The sequence below is a fragment of the Hypomesus nipponensis genome, chromosome 22, assembly GCF_054491055.1.
Source record: "Hypomesus nipponensis isolate SF chromosome 22, ASM5449105v1, whole genome shotgun sequence".
Lineage (NCBI taxonomy): Eukaryota > Metazoa > Chordata > Actinopteri > Osmeriformes > Osmeridae > Hypomesus > Hypomesus nipponensis.
Window position 1 is genome coordinate 8812756 of NC_140382.1, and position 18274 is coordinate 8831029.

The 18274-nt window shown below is 40.0% G+C and overlaps 3 protein-coding genes across 8 annotated transcripts; 1 reads left to right on the plus strand and 2 right to left on the minus strand.

The window, feature by feature from the left end:
- Window positions 1-3753: 3753 nt before the first annotated feature.
- On the minus strand, window positions 3754-5890 carry pdxp (pyridoxal (pyridoxine, vitamin B6) phosphatase). The gene is made up of 2 exons (XM_084687894.1): window positions 5101-5890; window positions 3754-4462 (listed from the first exon to the last, which is right to left on the minus strand). Exons 1-2 carry the CDS (start codon window positions 5699-5701, stop codon window positions 4122-4124), a joined length of 942 nt encoding a protein of 313 aa, XP_084544020.1. The 5' UTR covers window positions 5702-5890; the 3' UTR covers window positions 3754-4121.
- A 461-nt stretch (window positions 5891-6351) lies between these two features.
- setd9 (SET domain containing 9) lies at window positions 6352-11100 on the plus strand. Of its 5 annotated transcripts, none has more exons than XM_084687137.1 (7): window positions 6352-6519; window positions 6700-6908; window positions 7027-7173; window positions 7357-7480; window positions 8119-8207; window positions 8383-8488; window positions 10223-11100. In XM_084687137.1, exons 1-7 carry the CDS (start codon window positions 6422-6424, stop codon window positions 10308-10310), a joined length of 861 nt encoding a protein of 286 aa, XP_084543263.1. In that variant the 5' UTR covers window positions 6352-6421; the 3' UTR covers window positions 10311-11100. The 5 variants fall into 5 exon arrangements, with proteins under 5 accessions (XP_084543263.1, XP_084543265.1, XP_084543264.1 ...); XM_084687139.1 differs by having other exon boundaries at window positions 6353-6519; window positions 7459-7480; window positions 8119-8234; XM_084687138.1 differs by having other exon boundaries at window positions 6353-6519; window positions 6784-6908; window positions 8119-8234.
- A 140-nt stretch (window positions 11101-11240) lies between these two features.
- On the minus strand, window positions 11241-17608 carry mier3a (mesoderm induction early response 1, family member 3 a). 2 transcript variants are annotated; one of them, XM_084687133.1, is made up of 13 exons: window positions 17577-17608; window positions 16895-16919; window positions 16571-16716; window positions 15787-15921; window positions 15565-15685; window positions 15387-15460; window positions 15225-15297; window positions 14942-15090; window positions 14777-14858; window positions 14602-14696; window positions 14355-14482; window positions 13958-14109; window positions 11241-13421 (listed from the first exon to the last, which is right to left on the minus strand). In XM_084687133.1, exons 1-13 carry the CDS (start codon window positions 17583-17585, stop codon window positions 12949-12951), a joined length of 1662 nt encoding a protein of 553 aa, XP_084543259.1. In that variant the 5' UTR covers window positions 17586-17608; the 3' UTR covers window positions 11241-12948. The 2 variants fall into 2 exon arrangements, with proteins under 2 accessions (XP_084543259.1, XP_084543260.1); XM_084687134.1 differs by lacking the exon at window positions 17577-17608 and adding an exon at window positions 17061-17553.
- Window positions 17609-18274: the final 666 nt, after the last annotated feature.

Sequence of the window (18274 nt, forward strand, 5' to 3'; positions counted from 1 at the left end):
GAGGAAACTAACATAACATAATGTGTTGACCATAATTGAATAAGCCAATGAGGTCTTACCTGTAAAGGGAGTGGTTTTTATTCGTACATGCAAAGGCTGGAAAGGTTAGAAGAAAGAAACCAGATATTGAGATAAGGCAAAGATAGACAACACATTCTTCTCCAGCTTTTGGACTTTTTCCTTTTATTGATGGATCTCAGGGTTTTTGCTCTAATGCTTTGTGCTGGTGTTTGGTTTGCTGATGTGCAAGGTAATAACATTTATATGTATTTAAAATTCTGAGCTGTGCAAAGTGAATGATTACATGGCCAGCAGTATCTTACCACTGAGCTCTTCACTTAATATAATTTAATTGTTATTATTTTGTATTGATGTAACCACCAATGCTTATTTTTAGGAGCCATTCCTAAATGTTGTGTTGCAACCTCAAAGCACTTTCCTCTGAGTTTACTAATGAGTGTGGAACGATATGAAATGCAGAACGGCCAGGGGCCATGTGACATTGAAGCCCTGGTGTAAGTACACCACCCTGGTGGATTACATTTTACATGATACACTTGCATGAATGATTGCTGAATGTTATGTTTCACAACTTAATACCGAATGAAAAACTTTTGCATGAATACAAGAACACTTAAAAGCTTTCAAGGACATTCAGTTGTTGACATCTGTATACTAGTGGCCTATTGTTCTATCTCTACAAAAACTTTTATTGTCAGTACCACACCGAACTATTTTTACATTTCTACAGACCATCTGTTTACCTTTTTACAACATTTGGTCCAACAATCTCACTCTGTCTCCTTCTAGACTATATGCAAATGGTAAGAAATACTGTTCTGACCGAAGAGTGAGGAGGATCCTGAGAAGACTCAAGCAGATGAGGCATGCTCAGACAGATCTCACTCACGAGAAAATCATGTTGCATGCTTCCACTTCAGTTAATTTCTAGGGGTACAACAATAGGCGATTCTAGGTTTTAAAACTGGGGGTGCAAAGGGTAGTGATTTTATAATATTTTGCTTACAACAAATTGACAGAATTAATACTAGATCTTAAATTTAAAATTAATCATTATAGTACAACAAACAAAATGCACCCCCTGCACCTGTGGTAAAATCGCCTATGGTTACAATTTACTGTATTCTCTTGTTCAGACTATTGGCATAATCCATATTCATACCACTCCATTTCTTTTTAATTTGTGATGGTACATGCTGAAAATACTTTTTCATATATCCAAATATACTCAACATTAGACATTTACAATTTCAAATGTTTTTATGTTAGTCATTGACTGTTTTTACTACCATTATTGTTTTAAGAAGCTATGAATAAATCATATGGCTGGATCTACCTATTCTGTAATCTCCCTTAGAGAATATCTAATCAGTTTATGCTAGGGTGCATGCTATAGTTAATATTTCAGACTTCTGAGGTGCTTTTACAGTATGCGTATAACTTGAAAAAAAATTGCCTGTGCACCAGCAAAATAAAGTCCAAATGTACACAGTTGAGCATTTCAATATGTCTCACTGGCACACTGGGGATCAGTCTTAGAGTAGACTTTGTTATTTCCTCTATGAAGAAGTGTATTGACTGCAGCATATATTTGAAGAACACATCATACATCTTCATGTTAAATGAGGGAACATTGAAATCAAAGCTCAAGATAATTCATGGCAACAATCCTCCATTTTCACATCCATACTTCTTTTAAAATGTGTTTTTTCTTTTAAAATTATTCTGCACTTATGCAGTATTGCATAGATGGAAACAATTCAAACTGATACAAAGCAGGAGTTTTTAATTAAAAATCAAATCCTTGTTGGCACTACAGTCATACATTTCAAACATAATTCACTATATGCATAATGTTTAATTGTTGTAATTCACACTGAACTGTTTGGCATTCCTCATTGAATTAGATAATTAATCTTCAGTATGAAAGTAGTCTTCAAGTCTAAAATATTTGTTTCTGTACAATTTTTTGCTAAGTGTAAGAACAAAATGTTATTTCTCTCAGATTATCAATCATATCTTGTTTCACCATTATCAATGTAACCCAAGAAAACACATACTTTCTAAAACAAGTAAATTGCAATCAGATTCGAAAAATGCATTGAAACTTAATTGAATAACCCATCTCTTTTGCACTTATTTGCAAACTATTTTGCAGAATTACTGCAATGGAAACAACCCATAATGGCATTTATAAATGTCTTGTGCTACACCATTTTCTAACATGATACTGCATTTATTATCCAACATATCATTGATCCTGTTCACAACAAATTCAATTTTCAATGACAGTAAAAGATGCAACATCTTTCAAGTATCTGATTCATTGGGGTTAGGGTTTGTATTGCAACTGACGATTGGTCAATATTGGCACAAAGCTAATCTTGTTTTTACTATTGGGAAGGGTCCTTACAGGAACCATTCAATTGTGGCATTTTGAGTTCCAAAATCCACTATTCTCAAGAAATTACACATCAGGACAGATGTTCAGGCTGAAAGTTAAACATTGATGCAACAATAACCTAAATCAAATCAGCCCACATTTCATAGTATGTCGAATGCCTAATGTAGAAGGGAGGTATGAGGGCATTACAGAATACATATATCTGTGTTTTGACTACAGAAAAGTACATATGTTTCTGAATGGATGGCAGGCCTTTCTGGATGATTTTCTTTACCCTTGATGAGAAAAAGAGCTTGTCAAGTTAGACAAAAATTAAGACAGGTTAGACAACATGAGGGGCTAAACAGATTAAGGGACTATTGGGATGCTTATTTATTCTGGCACCATACACTCTGGTGCTTTTACAACATCCAGTGTTTTATTTTACCATTACTTCACCATTCATGTGTCTACTGTGAAATACATTCTAAAAACATTGATCTAATTGTATTAATCTACAAGTGTATGTACACCAATGAGCCAAAATATTATGACTACGCATAAGGAAAGTGAGTAACGTCATCATCTTCTAACAAGGGCACATGAGGTCTGGGTATATTAGATGGTAAACGAACAATCAGTTCTTGTTGTCAACATGTTGGATGCAGGAGAAATGGGTAAAAACCCGAGAGACTTTGACAGGGGCCAAATCATGGCCAGAAAACTGGGTCAGAGCATCTCACAAAAGCCAAAGCTTATGGTGTGCTCCTGGTCAGACATGGTATCCTACAGACAGTGGTCCAAGGAGGGACAAACTACTTTTAGTAAATACAGCAGAGGAATGTGTCACAACAGAGTGCATTGGCGCCATGTGTCAATGGGTCTGTACTGTTTTGGTGGCACATGAAGGACCAACAGCATTGGTCATAATTGTGTGGCTCATTGGTGTGGGTACATTTGTGTAGATTGAACTGCCAGTTTGAGAAATATTGTTGCTTTAATTTACCCTTTCACGTTTCTTCTTTTTGTAGACAAGGGTGTATGTCATTTGCACTGCACATTTGATATGCTTAAGGGCATGGACTTCGTTCCTAAAATAAACTTAAGCAAAGGAGACACTTATATAAATTTTGTGTTTCCATTCTCCGTTTTTGTGTATGTTACAGTTTACGGTACCTTTGCTCACCTCCTTCAATATTGGGACAGCAGATGCTGTATGCATTTGCAGAACAACATTCATGCATATGCATAGTTTTGGAGGAAACAAGTAAGCAGTGATCAAGGAAAGAAGACATTTTCCAACTAATGAAACACACACTGTTACTGAAGGAACTGTTTCGACAAGCCAATACCTTTGAACTGTGTTAATTAGGCTTTAATGTGTTTACACTATTGAAGTCATCATTCAAAAAACCCTCTGAGATGTTAGGGAATGTGTCATTGCAAAGACCTGCCATAAGCATGCGAAGCAACACCAAACATGGTTGCCTACTGTGATAGGTTCATCAGATGCTTCATGCCATCTCACAGTCTCTGCAGAACAACGCCGTGCATACTTATGGCAAGACTAATAACGCATTGCAGAATTCATGAGGCCTTTAAGGAATGACTACACAACACCACCTTAAATACAGATCACTACTTCACTATTCAGTGATATGTCCAAGTTTCTAAGCACAGGCACAGCTTTAGCGGTTTATTTATGTCCATCAAGACTTCAGCCCTCCTTCCCTTCCTCCTCGTATGCTTTGATAAAATCGCCAATGGTTTCCACCACGTAATCTGGCACAAAGTGCATCTTCTCTGGGTCGTCACTATCCTTATAGCTCTGGGCCTCTTCCATGGTGGACACGCCTGTCAAAGTAAGCATGGTGTCCAAGCCACACTTAGCCCCAAACAGGATGTCCGTCTCCAGGCGATCGCCAACCATAATGGACTGGGCTGGGTCCAGCCCGAACTGGCTTGCCATGCACTCAAACATGAAGCGGCTAGGCTTGCCAATCACTATAGCCGTCCTGCTGCTGGCCGTTTCCACGGCAGCCGTGAGGCTCCCCGATCCTGAGAGAGAGGAGTGAAAAGACATTTCTACAGATTACCAATAAAATGTGTTCCAGCCACACATATCAAACACCATACATGGTCACAAACAGTTAAGATTGTATGTAGCCTGACAAAAAGAGAAACTTGTTTTTGTAACTGCATTCAATCCCGTTCTATAGAAAGCCACATCTATGGCCACAGCTAACAAATGCAACGAGAGATGCTGATGGGGCATTTAGTCACCCAGTTGTTGTTCCAACAGATGCTCAATGTGATGGTGCACGATTTTAAAGCAGTTTTACTAGGTCTCTGTTGTAGACAGAAGATAAATGGCTATGGGAAACTCTCCATTAATCAAACAAATAACTTTCGGTAGTATATGTAGTGATATTAATGCAATGTCCAAAGGCTCTTCCAAACTCCCAAATCTTTGTCTTGATGCGTTGAATGCTTATAATTATGTTGCATCATGTATAATTATTGTTTGGCTCATTTTATGAAAGACCAAAAGAGTTTGGTTAGAAACAGACTGCAGTTGAATTACTATCCTGAACTTAAATATTTAATTCCCTAGTGACTTAATAAGGCTATAGCCTTCCCATTGTAAATCCCATTCACATGCCAATGCACTTCAACCCTTGGGAAGACAAACCTACCTGGTGTTATTCTACCACCTCGCAGAGGGTGCCAAGGGTCAGGGTCAGTAGCTACAAATAGGCAATTGGGGTTTTGTAAATAACAGGTAGCTTTTGCCAGTTTTATGAAGTTGAATTTTTCGTCATATCCAACAAGCACTGCCTTAACGTCCTGGTCCAATGGATAGTCGTAAATGGTCCCCGTTTGTGCGTCTTCACTCTCTTCCACTATGGGAACTCCGGCCTCCTGTAGCTCCTTCACAACCCCTTGACAACCGATGACATACACCTTTCCCTGCACCTTCGCCACGTCGCGCAGGTAAGCTGCAGAGCAGTACGCAGAGCTGAATATATCTTCCTCATCCACATCAGTGAACCCCAAACGCGCAAACTTTGTCACGTAGTTAGCTCTGGGCCTGGTGCAGTTGTTAGTCACGAAAAATACCTTTTTGCCTTGCTGTTTCAATAGTGTCACCACCTCTGGAGCGCCTGTCACCACCGTTTCGCCATTCCAGATGACACCGTCGCAATCGAAAAGGACGTTGTGCTTTGCGTCGAGGAGATCTCGTAATTGAGAACCTCTGATTTTTAAACACCCTCTGCTTCCCACCGCCCCTGCCATTCTGCACGGTGTGCCTAGAAAAAGCTTGAGTGCTGTTGTCAACAGAAAGGTACAGTTACGTCACTCAAATGAAACGGGAAAGGTCGGTTACTGCACCTCTGCTTCCACCGGAACGAACACAGACGTAGCGTATGGCTACAATAGTACCAAAATTAAAAGTCCTCGTTCTGATAGGTGGGAATCTTCCACTCTTTCCATCAGTGCGCAAACAAGGGGCGGATACACTCACCCTATTCATTTTATTGGCTCTTGGATAGGAAGACCCGCCTTTCCCTCCCCTCCGCCCAATGTAATGGCGCACTGACTGAAACCAATACTAATCAATGATTACAGCTAGCTACAACATTGGGTTATGAAATTGGGAGCAATTTGAGCAGATTTTAATTGTATGGACTGTGCTGTGTGTCTTGGCTGGTTTGCGAGAAAATTGCAAGTACTGTTTTGATTGGAAGACTTGTCTATGCCCTAGGATAGCAGGTGTTAAACGTCAATAAAAACTGCTTGACATCTTATTCTATTGTGTAACATGAATGAGAAATTATTTAAATTGAATGGAAATAATTGTAGGCCTAATTATTGGGCAAATCAATCCTCTGTCTTTTTTAACCCAACGTTGACCCAACCAATATTGAACGTCGATGACTCCCGCCCAGAAGATGGCGATAACACACTAACAGGCAGTTTTATAGTGAGAAAAATGTCAGCCCCCTTGGTCATATTATGTTTAGTACTGCACTGAAAATATTTGAAGAGAAATGGAGGTCTTACCGACACAGATTTGTCCCGTGGATTGCACTGAATCTCCGCAAAAATGAGCGGTAATTTTGCAGTAACCATTATTGTGTTTGTTTAATTTTGATAAAGATTTTTTCACAATGTATTTGCTAAAGGTAGCTACCTTAAACTACCAAGAAATCCAGCGTATTTACATTTTAAACCATATTTAAATTAGACCTAGCACAATATGTTGAAGACAACATTACGCTATACTTTCTCAGAACTCTTCGTCAAGTCAAAAAGCGCTCCCAGGACAAGCTGGTGCCTGATGAGGAGGTGACAGAGACTCTTTTGCGACTCTTCAGGGCCCTTTTCAGAAATGACCTCGTCAACCAGGGAGACGTACTCAGCCAGCTCCCCACCTCAGCCCAAACACATTACCTCGGACAACAGGACAATGGAAAGGAAACCACAGAAGAGGCTGGTAGAGGTTACATTTCTTTTTTACTACATACCACCAAATGTATGTGCTTGTTTTTTCCCCCCAGTGTTTTTGTTGCAGATGACACAATGCCTGTGCCTCCCATTATTTATGTAATTTAAAATAGATGGACCCAAAAGAGGATTTGATTTGATGTTACACAATGTTGGGTTCTGTCTTGAGCGGCAGCCCAGCACCTTGCCATTCGGTGGAACCGGGGTATTTGTTACCAAAGGATGGGTGCCTAAAGGAGTTACGGTTGCCATGTATCCAGGTAGAAGTCAGGACAACACATTCAGACACAAACAGTGACTGTAACAACACAGAATACATATGAATTGAAACACGTGGTTTCTGTCATGATAAGAACTTGCATTAAGAGAAGACATTTCTAATACTGATCTGTAAAGTACTGCTATGTTTGAGTGATTTACTCAATTTTGTGTTCTTCTTTCAGGTACTGTCTACCAGGCTTATGATCCTATTCTTTTCCAGTCCATCCTAAATCCTTTTGTGTTTCGATGCATTGACTGTGTTTTGATTGATGGCAATGATAAAGGCATTTCAAAGATGGTGTACAGGTGAGACAGATGCCTAAGGAACTATATTCTATGACTAAACCATTTAGTAATTTTCAGAGATTTCAAACAATGCTATGTTCAACCATACTTCATGTATGGTAGCCTATATGGAATGACTGATACCATATAAAATGCTGAGCCAGCAATATTACATTTGTGGAAATATCCACAAATCCTCCTTTGGAGGAAAAACAGCCACACATCATCACAGACGCTCTACCAAACTTCACCAATTTCGGTATTAAACCCACCATGAGTATTTGTTTGCCAAAAAGCTAAATTTTGTTTAATCTTCCATAGAACACCATTTAGGTCAAAGTGCATGCATGCCTTGCAAATATTATTTTTTTTGGAAGGCATGCGGCATTAAAGGCCTCTACTTCAATTGAAGGTTGGATTGTTCAAATGTTTTCCCAAGTGACATTTAGCTAATTTACAAAAAGGTAACTTTTTAAAAAGAACACTTTTTACTCATCTTTGCCAAGGGGTGCCAGTAATTTTGGAGCCCACTGTACATGTATGTAAAGTATATGATATACTGTATAATCCTTGCTATTTTCAGTATGTCTGTTTTTGTTGCACAATTGGACATGCATCGTTAGTGTGTGTTGGTTCTGGAATGTGTTTGTGTACGCCAGGTCATGCAGCGGAAGGGACAGACTGGGTCCTTTAATGCTGAGTGACACCACCTGGTTGACAGCCAATCCAGTGAATCCACTTGCAGTGGGTCAGTATGTCAATAACTGCACCAATGGTATGTCAACATCAAATCATTCTGTTTTGTTGCAGCATTCTCAGTGTTAACACAGCTTCTCATTTTTGGGCCTGACTGTTTTCTATTGTATATAGTTTTCTGTGGCCCACAGAGTAATAGCATGTTGTCATTTTCCTTTCCTACTCAGAGTGGGCTGCTAACGTTTGCTATCAGGAGTATGACGTGCCTGATGGATTTCCTCTGGAGCTTCGCCAGTACCTTCCTAATGTGAACTACACACATGACGCCCATAGGCAAGACTTGAGAAATCACTTTCAGAATCTTTCAGTTGACTTGACAACAGTGCAGTGTATAGGGGGCAAATGTACATATTTTGCTCCTCAGGTAAGAAATTGGTAAGTTTATTAAGCAAAGTGGCATTCAACTAATTACAAAGTATGGTCAAGACAATACTAATGTAACGCAAACAGCACCATCACTATTAGAATCTTTTTTCGTCTTCCTTCTTTAAAAAACTAAACAAATTTAGACAGGTCAGTCATTGTAATTATGGTAAATTGCTAATTTGGTACTAGAAAATCACATCCCATTATATCAAACCAGTTCAAAGCTATTTGGTTAAACAAAGCTTAACTTTGTTTTTGAGTTTCCGCAGTATACAATAGACTGGCAAGGTCAATATTAGGTGAAAATGCCTAAAAATAAATAGGTTTCTCTAGAACTCATCAGTCAATCAATGTTTTGAGGAATGCCAAAAAACTGAAGATTTCATACCAATATGCACACTACAATTTTCCCATCTGAACTTATAACGGCCCTGGTAAGACCCCTCCTGAAGAAAATACATTTAGACTCTTCAGTTCTTAAAATTTTAGACCCATCTCCAACCTTCCCTTTCTAAGCGAAATCCTGAAAAAGTTGTCTTTAAACAGTTAAATGATTTCCTAGATGCTAACTGTGCATTTGACACTCTCCAATCTGGTTTTCGTTCCAATCATAGCACAGAAACGGCATTAGTTAAGGTTGTAAATGATCTCAGGATTAATGCTGATTCCAAAAAACTATCTGTCCTGGCCCTTCTGGATCTGATCTTGATACTGACTCAGATCTCAATTTTGAAACCCATATCACTTAAGAAACATTGCTACGGTGCAACCGTTTCTCACTCAGGCTGACACTGAAAGTGATGCATGCATTTATCACGAGCAGGCTAGACTACTGTAACTCGCTTTTGTCTGGCCTACCAAAAAAAGCCATTAGTCAGCTACAAACAATACAGAATGCAGCAGCGTGAGTCCTTACTAAAACAAGACGGAGATTGCATATCACACCAGTATTAAAATCACTGCACTGGTTACCTGCTTTAGAATAGAGTTCAAGATTCTCTTACTAGTCTATAAATCAGTCCATAATCATACACCTGAGTATGTTACAGACAAGCTCTCAAGGTACACACCCAGTAGATCCCTGAGGTCCTCTGGTACTGAACTCCTAACAGTTCCAAAAGCCAGGACAAAGAGACATGGGGAAGCAGCTTTTAGTTTCTATGCTCCTAGCCTTTGGAACACTACCAGAATACCTTAGAATGGCTAAAACAGACACTTTTAAACATACACATAAGAAATACCTCTCGAAATATCTCGCCTATCACTCACTGTAAAATGTAAGAGTAGGTACATGTATGGAACATTTAAGTGTCTTTTAACCCCCCCCCCCCTTTTTTCTCCCTTGCTACTGTGAGGCGCATTGTGTTACCTCCATGTATGAAATGCGCCGTACAAATACATTTTGATTTGACTACAGTACAGCCTGCTCTAACAAGAATAGTATGAGATAGTATGAGATGTGGTAGGCCCAGATGTTCAACTATACAAAAGGAAAAGTAGATCAGTGTCTATAGTTAGAGAAACAGATGCCTCACATGTCCTCAACTGACATTCATTGAATTCTACCTGCTCACCATCAGTTTCATGTACAGGACAGCAGTTGACTGAAGAGTCACACCTTTTGTTATTCCTTTCTTCAAGGCCTTTGCGATGTGTGGTACTCGTCTCACTCCAGAACATCCACCCTGGAGAGGAACTCTTCTCCAACTACTACACCATCGTGCATTAAGTGGTCAACCCTTGAAGACAATGAAATGGGATTGGTGAATGGGATCGGTTGGTTCTTAAGTCAAATGAAGAAGAGAGATGTCCATATTCATAAGAACATTTCTATTTATTTCTGCATCTGTACAGCCTGTATTGGACTGGAACATAAAATACAAAATAGTCAGAAACAAACAAATGTATATTTACAGTTTTATAAACAATGCATCTTACTTTGAATAACTGATATTCAATCATGTATGTCTTGATTGTCTATTTTAACCTAAACTGTCTTTAAATCCCCAAATGTGAAAACTTTCTATGGAAACATTTTCAAATGTAAAGTAAAATATTACAAAAGACAATCAAGACTTATTTCTAAAAACCAAATTTTTCCTTAACAAAGTGAGGGGATACAAAGTTTACATGTAGGCCCCTGTAAGAAAATGGTAATAACTAGATTTACTATTTTGTCCCAACCTATTTAAAAATACAGCATTAGATATACATTAACATTCCTGCACCAGTATTTTTTTTTTCCTAAAGCTCTGGGTAAAAATGTGTTATGTTCCTTTAAGGACATGAGTAATTGCACATATTACTATATTGCCCAATATAGCATGATGATAAGTTTGACTAAACCACTGGTCTCAAACATTCTTCAAGTATATATATATATATGTATAAGGGGGGGAAATTAACTGCAAACACATGGAAATATGACTCCATTAGGGCTGGTAAAACACCACTCATAAGCCATGTCCTGTATAACTCTAATTTTCTTTGCATTGCATATAAACATCACTGGATTGCCACCATATGGAATAAAAAAAACTGGAATTATATTTATGCAGGCAGTCCTGCAAGCAAACTGTCTTCCAGTTAGTTTATTCTATATTGAAATGCAATGGCATTCTCCCTCCAAACACTTTCCCATGAACACTCGTGGACTAAATTCTCGGATACAATTTTAATACTGCATACTGTACATACTTTCTCACTACCAAATCGTTTTCACTATTTCAAACAGTGTACTGTCTTGTCCTGAGTCCAGTATTGGGCACTGTACAATGCAAGTACATTATCAATGCTAATCAGATGAATAAATAATAAATTATATGTTCTCCATGAATGCAAAAACGTAACAAAAATGTCTGGGTTTTTCTGTGGCTCTCGCTTTAAGACTAGACTTGTGTTCCACTTCCACAAAGAGGAGGGTCAACCTGTATCTCTGTACATATTTACACACATTATTGCCATAACCAAGGGAGGCAATACAGTATCATACTTCACTGACAGGGCAAAAATATCAAACATCTTGTTAAGACTTGGGGGTTGGGTGGGTGTGGGATTAGGGGTGTAAATGTATGGAAGGAATTGCACCTTTATGAGCTTAGAACAATGCAAAACTAACTGTAGTGAGGGTTGGAGGTCAATATGAAAGTTTAAACATTATGATAAAGGCCAGGACAAAAAATCTGAAGTCAAGATTTAAGCAACAATAACCATACTCATGTCAAAACTCTGTTACACTAAGTTCTCAAACGCTCATCAACATTCTATCAAAAGTTACCTCCAGTTAAACCTAATTAATTTCCAATGCATAGACAAAAAAAAAAGTTTACACTGGCCTACAAAATACAAACAGATAAAGAGGGGGCAGAGTAGTGGCATATGCAGCAGCAATCTAAACCCCAAGCATTTGCATAATTTATTAGCAATGGTCGGTGTTAAGACTCCAACCATTTTTAACTTAACCTTACAGTACAACTTGTGGGATATACATGCGCAACTAAGTATAAATAGCAATCAATACTACCCTGGTGCTTTCTAACACAATTGCTCAAATGTGCCTTTTTCTGCCTGCAAAGCATTTTCAGAGGTATAAAACAGGAAAAAGTATACAATGTCAGTGACTAAGTTGCAGTCCAATGCCTTTTGTAATAAATACCAACACTTTGCCAAACAAGACAACCCCCCCCCCCCCCATTTGGCTTTTTCCATCAGCTAAACACATACAAAGATTGTTCATTTTTACTGTCATTGGTTACATTTTGCAATACAGCTCATCTTAACATAGCTGAATTCACCACAAACAATAATTATGTTTTAACACTGGGGGGGAAAAAAAATCTGAACTGGTTTGACTTTTGCCAATGTCTGAGGTGTAAGCGCCTTTCTCACCATTATATAATTTGAAGTGCTTCTTCTGAGTCCCAAATTTACAAAGTCTGTCTTATTTGCACTTGGTAAGTGCATCTGTTTAAAATATACAAAAACCTAAGACCCTTTAAAAAAAATGCTACATCCAGGGTCAGGTTAATGAGTGTGACTGTAGGGCCACTGTGAGGGTTGGGGGGGGGGGCATGGTCTATCCCAATGAAGGTTCAGTCCCACCATATGAAGACACTACAGATCATGTGTGTGGTGGTTTTTGGAAACCTTTCACAGAGCTTAGGACTGAAAAATAAATGGCTATTCAACTCTTGAGAATTCAAGATTTTGTTCCTCTAGTTACTTTAGTTCTGTACAAGATGACATCACTGATGTCATAGTAAAAAAGGTTGTGTCTGTGCGCACATATACACACACACACACACACATATTTAGAACAGCAAATAGATTCTCTAACAAATATGTACAGTCTGTGCGAGGGTCACACTTCACTCGGATTGCACCGCCGTATGCTGTTGGTGCAATGTGCGAGTGTGAGAGTGCGAGTGTACTCCCATGTAGCTGTTAGCCTCGCCAGATGCCCGGCTGCCAAAGTCTGTCACTGACACAGCCATTTTGGCGCTGGTGATGTGGTGCGCGCGCGTGGCTGCCTCATAATCAAGTCCCAAGTTTCCCACGGCGGCTTGATTGAAGGGCTCCGACAAGCTCAACTTGAGGCGCTTGGAGGGTGGGCGCTCGCAGTCTGTGGCACAGGCACCCAGCTGTCCCAGGTCAGAGTGGTAGAACCCGGCACCAAGCAGGTTGAGGCAGTCGGGATCTACCGGTCCATTGGGGGTGAAGCCCAGGGCCTCATTGTGGTTTAGGGAGGCCCGGTGGAGGCCCTCTAGCTGGGGAAAACTGTACGAGTCCAGGCAGTTTACATCTGCAGTGTTGCACACCGATGCTACGCTGCTGGTCAATGCTGTGAAAAGGATTTGAAAAAACGATTATTTGCCATATATTCCTCTGGATTAATACACATGACCATAGCAGATAATGCCTGTTTCTTACAATATATCTACATTTGTATACTGCAATTTGAACACATGACCAAGCAACCAACTGAGGAGATCTACACCCTAATACAGTTCACACTATATCCCCCAAGACATCCCTAAGACCGTGTCCTAACTGAATGCGAGCATCCGACTATCGTGTCACAGTGGGGCCCTCTCTGTCCAAACAAACTGTCATATTGAGTTCTGTTACGTCATGCAAACCATGTACCCTATGACACCGTGTCCTACAGAGCGAATACAAATAAATCGAAACAGGGCATCTGACACCAAAAAGACACCCAAAGGCGCGTCGCACAGTGTCGCTTGTGTCCAGTTAGGACATTCCATAGAAAACACGGCAATCTAACTTTCTTTTGTTGCTGACGCTCGCCCGCGTCGTAACCAGTGATGACACGGTGTCAGCCTCATCTGCAAACTTGCAGCCCCTCCAGTGACTCACCAGAAAGGTCGCTGGCAGTGATGGAGTTGAGAAGGCTGAGCTGCTGCTCGGCTGTGGGCTCCATCCCACCACCGCCACTGCCGCTGGAGCACACAGAAGCTGAACCATCCACCAGGCCCTCCGCCTCATCCACCAAGCGGTCCATAAGGTCCCTGCATCATGGGGCACAGGTGAAGAGGGTGACAGGGTTACTAGCAACATATACTTAGAAGATGAGAAGGTATGGCCTGATTCATACAAATGGCATAAAAACAAAACGCAATGTGCACGTCAAGCAAAGCTACAAGGCTACATTTGGGGCAAAAACGTTTCAAAGATGCTTCTTCAAAAGGCTCTTTGACAGTAAGAGCAGAGCTCTGGGATAGTGAAGGTTGATGTCAGCTAGATGATTACTCACGTTACGCCGGGGTAGCTGGTGTACTTCTTCTTCCCAAACCGGTTTTGCTGGACAAAGAAATCGAAGCGCTCCGATTTTTTCCACATGTAGTAGAAGGCCACACACTCGGCCACTGTCCTTGTTTTCACCTGGGGGGGTTACACAGTGGGTCAGGATGGCAAAAACAATATGCTTCCGTCAAAACACTATCAGGCACTGTTCCCTTACAGTAACTTTATTCGACGACTATTAATTTTGCATTCCTCACCTTATGCTTCTGTATGAGGTGAAAGTTTTTCTCGTACAGGAGCAGCGCGTGTTCAAAGTTTCTGCATTCTTCTTCGGACCACGGGGACATTTGTCCTACAATGGCAGAAGATGAAAATGTAAAACTCCACAAACTCTTAGTACACAATCTGGGTCAAGATCTACTTTCAACCTACCTTTCAAGGTCTTGCCACTCCTGCGGTATCGCTCCAGAGCATCTTGGACGTTATAGTTGCACTTCACAAGCTCATACAAGGCCTTGAGAATGAGCACATGTATTAGTCATGTCTCAAGTTTGTTTCTGCCAGTGTATACGTGTGCAAACATTGGGACATATTTACCTGCTCATTGTCTTGAACAAGACAACCCTGAGGCACTGTGGCCACCTTCCCATCCACTAATGGGGCGGCACTGTCACGCAGGTAGTCTTTGACTCTCTGCTCTGACAGGGAGTCAGGCTGCCATAGCAATTGGTCTTCGTTCTCATACACTGTAGGAGACAGTTGCGTTACCTTATGTTGGCTGAACTTCAGAAAGCTAGATACATTGCACATCCGAACAATATATGTCGAAAGAAAACAATATACTTGGCATGAAAGTAAAGACAAAAGTCTTCACACTCACCCTTTTCATCATTGTCATGGTTGCAGACAAGTATAGGGATTTCAGCTTGATACTGGGATCCAACCATTATTTCCTGTAAAAAAAAATATATAGTTTAATCAATTGAACAACTCTGCTTCACTGACCAATGAGTTCTCCATTCCAAGATCACCAAAAGCACACCTTTCTGGAATCGTCAGGACACACACTATCTTCCTCTCCCTCTGATTCCTTGTCCCCATCATATATGGTGTTAGCTGGAAACAAATAAGTGACTTAAATTTAGGACCAGATTAGACGGACAGTGGCAGTACATGTAACATTTCAACATTTGACCTAGCACGTTTGAAAAGCAACTTACAGCGCAATGTTCGAGGGAAGAAGTCGCTGGTTTCATGGGATGTGACCGAAGGTGTGAGGTCATCTGCTGAGGACTGTGTTTCTTCATCGTCGCCCGACAGTAGATCTTTAGCAATTTCCTCCTGGAGAAAATGAAAATAGATTAAATACGTGTTTGAATTAGTTTAACTGGCAAAATATTATTTATATGTATTCCATCATGAAAACTAGTCCCTTTACTCACTTTATCCAAAGTCATGTCAGGTAGCTCGTCCGTTAGTTCTGCAGAAGAGCTATCTGCACTGGAGCCTCCTGCCAGGCTGACTGAGGCCTCATATCTGTACATTGTCAACAGCTCCTCTAGTGGCATGTTTCCCTCCTAGCAGAATGTTAAAGGTTCAAATGAGCTTTACAATCAAAATTTACAGAAAAACCTCTATTCGGGTCCTAGAATTCTCTGTTCCCAGTTCGTCACTCAAGTCAATTAATGCTCGTTGAGATAAATTAGACAGAACTTATTACTAGTATTCAGGGGCGGTTCTACACGGGGGCCTGCAGGGGCCAGTGCCCCTGTAAAAATGTCCCTGCCCCCCCCCCCCTTTTTTACACATTGTTTTTCTTTTTTTAGTAGTCATCATGAAACAAGAAAGGGACATTCCAGCCTTTTTTGCCCCAGTAAATAAAAAAAGTGAGAGAAACATATCAAGGTATTGAGAGAGCTGAGAAGCTGGAAGAGGGAGAGCCAGAGCTGTTTGTAAGATTTTAATGTAAAGCAAAATGTAAGTATTTAATGTTTAAATATAAATTGTTTCCGATTTGTAATGTGCCCCTCTGATTAAACACTGCCCCTCCCCCCTTGCCCCCCCAGTCAAATTTGTCTAGAACCGCCACTGCGGTGTTTCACAAGATAATCAAATATTTAAAACATTAAATGCAGACATTTCCATTTAGTCCACCTGCAGCAAATTATAGATTTAATTAACTATTTATTTTGACACCTAAACCTCGGTTTTTAAGGACTATCCTACCTTTTCTAAATCATCTATTTCTGCGCTGACACTTGATCCTTCGTCCTGCATCTCTTCATCCTCCAACGTTCGCTCGTCGTCATAGTCATGGACCAACATCTCCGCTGTTGGATCAAAGTCATGGTCTTCCGAGGACAGAGAGCCAACTAGAAAACACAGTGGGCTTGATCAATTAATTGTAAAATTAAGAAATCTGTACAAAGCTAATTCATGTTTCCATAAAGCTAAGCTCGTGGTAAAGACATTGAGGGGTTTGAAGTGGTGATCACATCAAATCAACAGCATTATCATCTTGTGTGTAAGACCAATTATACAATAACCAACCTGGGCTCGTACTTCCAAAGGAAGCCTGAAAAGTAAAAGAGGTTTAGATTTCAATGACCAAATGCTGCACGACTTAGAAAATAGCAAACTGTAGATTACACAATTGTATTTTATATGTATTTGCCTTTAGGTAAACTCAGTGAATGCATCCTATTTTGTACACTACCTTCCGCTGATATGATTATTTGCTAGCGTGAACGTTTCATGTTCATGAACAGCTGAATCACCCGTTGGCTCGAAATTGTTACAAGCCATCTTAGCTACGGAGAAACAAGTTAGCTAGCTAACGCTATCTATGTTACCAATCAGCTGCAATTCTTGAATTTGCCACCAGTATAAATCGTCTTTGAAACGTCACATAAAAAGTGTATGAATATTTTAAAAGTTACAATATATAATGAATAATTTCGATAGCCAGCTGATAAACTGTCCACTACGCTAGCAGCAAGCTAGCAGTTTGTTTATGCAAACGCCGGGGCCTAAAAATCTGTAACAGGGGACGCCGCTATTTTCCAATACAATTTTTGACGTCTAATGTAATTTCTTAAATATTTTTTTTTTCATTCAAATTGAAATGAAAGCCTTAAAAACATGATCGATAACAGGCTAGTGCAGTTAACCCCCTATTATAATAAAGATATGCATTTATATTACGACGCTCCTTTCCCGATTTCCTACTCACCTCCGCCATATTGGTACCTTTAAAATACCAGATTAGCTACGATGGATACCCGGATGAAGTACACAACCAATCATGGGCAGTTATTTATTTTCCTTGATTGCCATTTGCTACACAACTTTAAACCCATCGCGGTAAAAAATGTATTTAATAATCAGATGTTCTGATCATATCTAGTTATTGTCTCCATTCACATACCTAGACACGGCGTACAGATAAATAGATTGTGTTCATCTGAATGAGTGATAGTCTTGTGTCATGTTTGAAAATAAATGGGTTATTTATGTGCATATTTAACTGGATCCATGCTCACCTTAGGAAACACCAAATGTAAACATTTTACATTACTTTGTATTAATTTAACAGACGCTTTTATCCAAAGCAACATGACATCCAAATAGTGCAGATAGAAACTAGCAAAACTACAGCCAAGCTTGAAGACTAGGCGGAAACTGCATTCTGGATGATCTGCAGAATGCATAATGGTACATGGAATGGAAGGCCACACGGTAGAGCACCTTGGCCTGGACCAGCAGCTGGGTGAAGTATTCTGTCAGCTATGATGGATCTTCTTGATGCTGGTAGGTCTGCATCATGCCAGCAATGTGTTTCTTGAAATCCAGGTTGTCATCTTGCTGAGGATCTTTCCGAGCTAGAGGCTGTCTCAGACATGCCGTAATGATGTACAGTAGAGCTCTGGT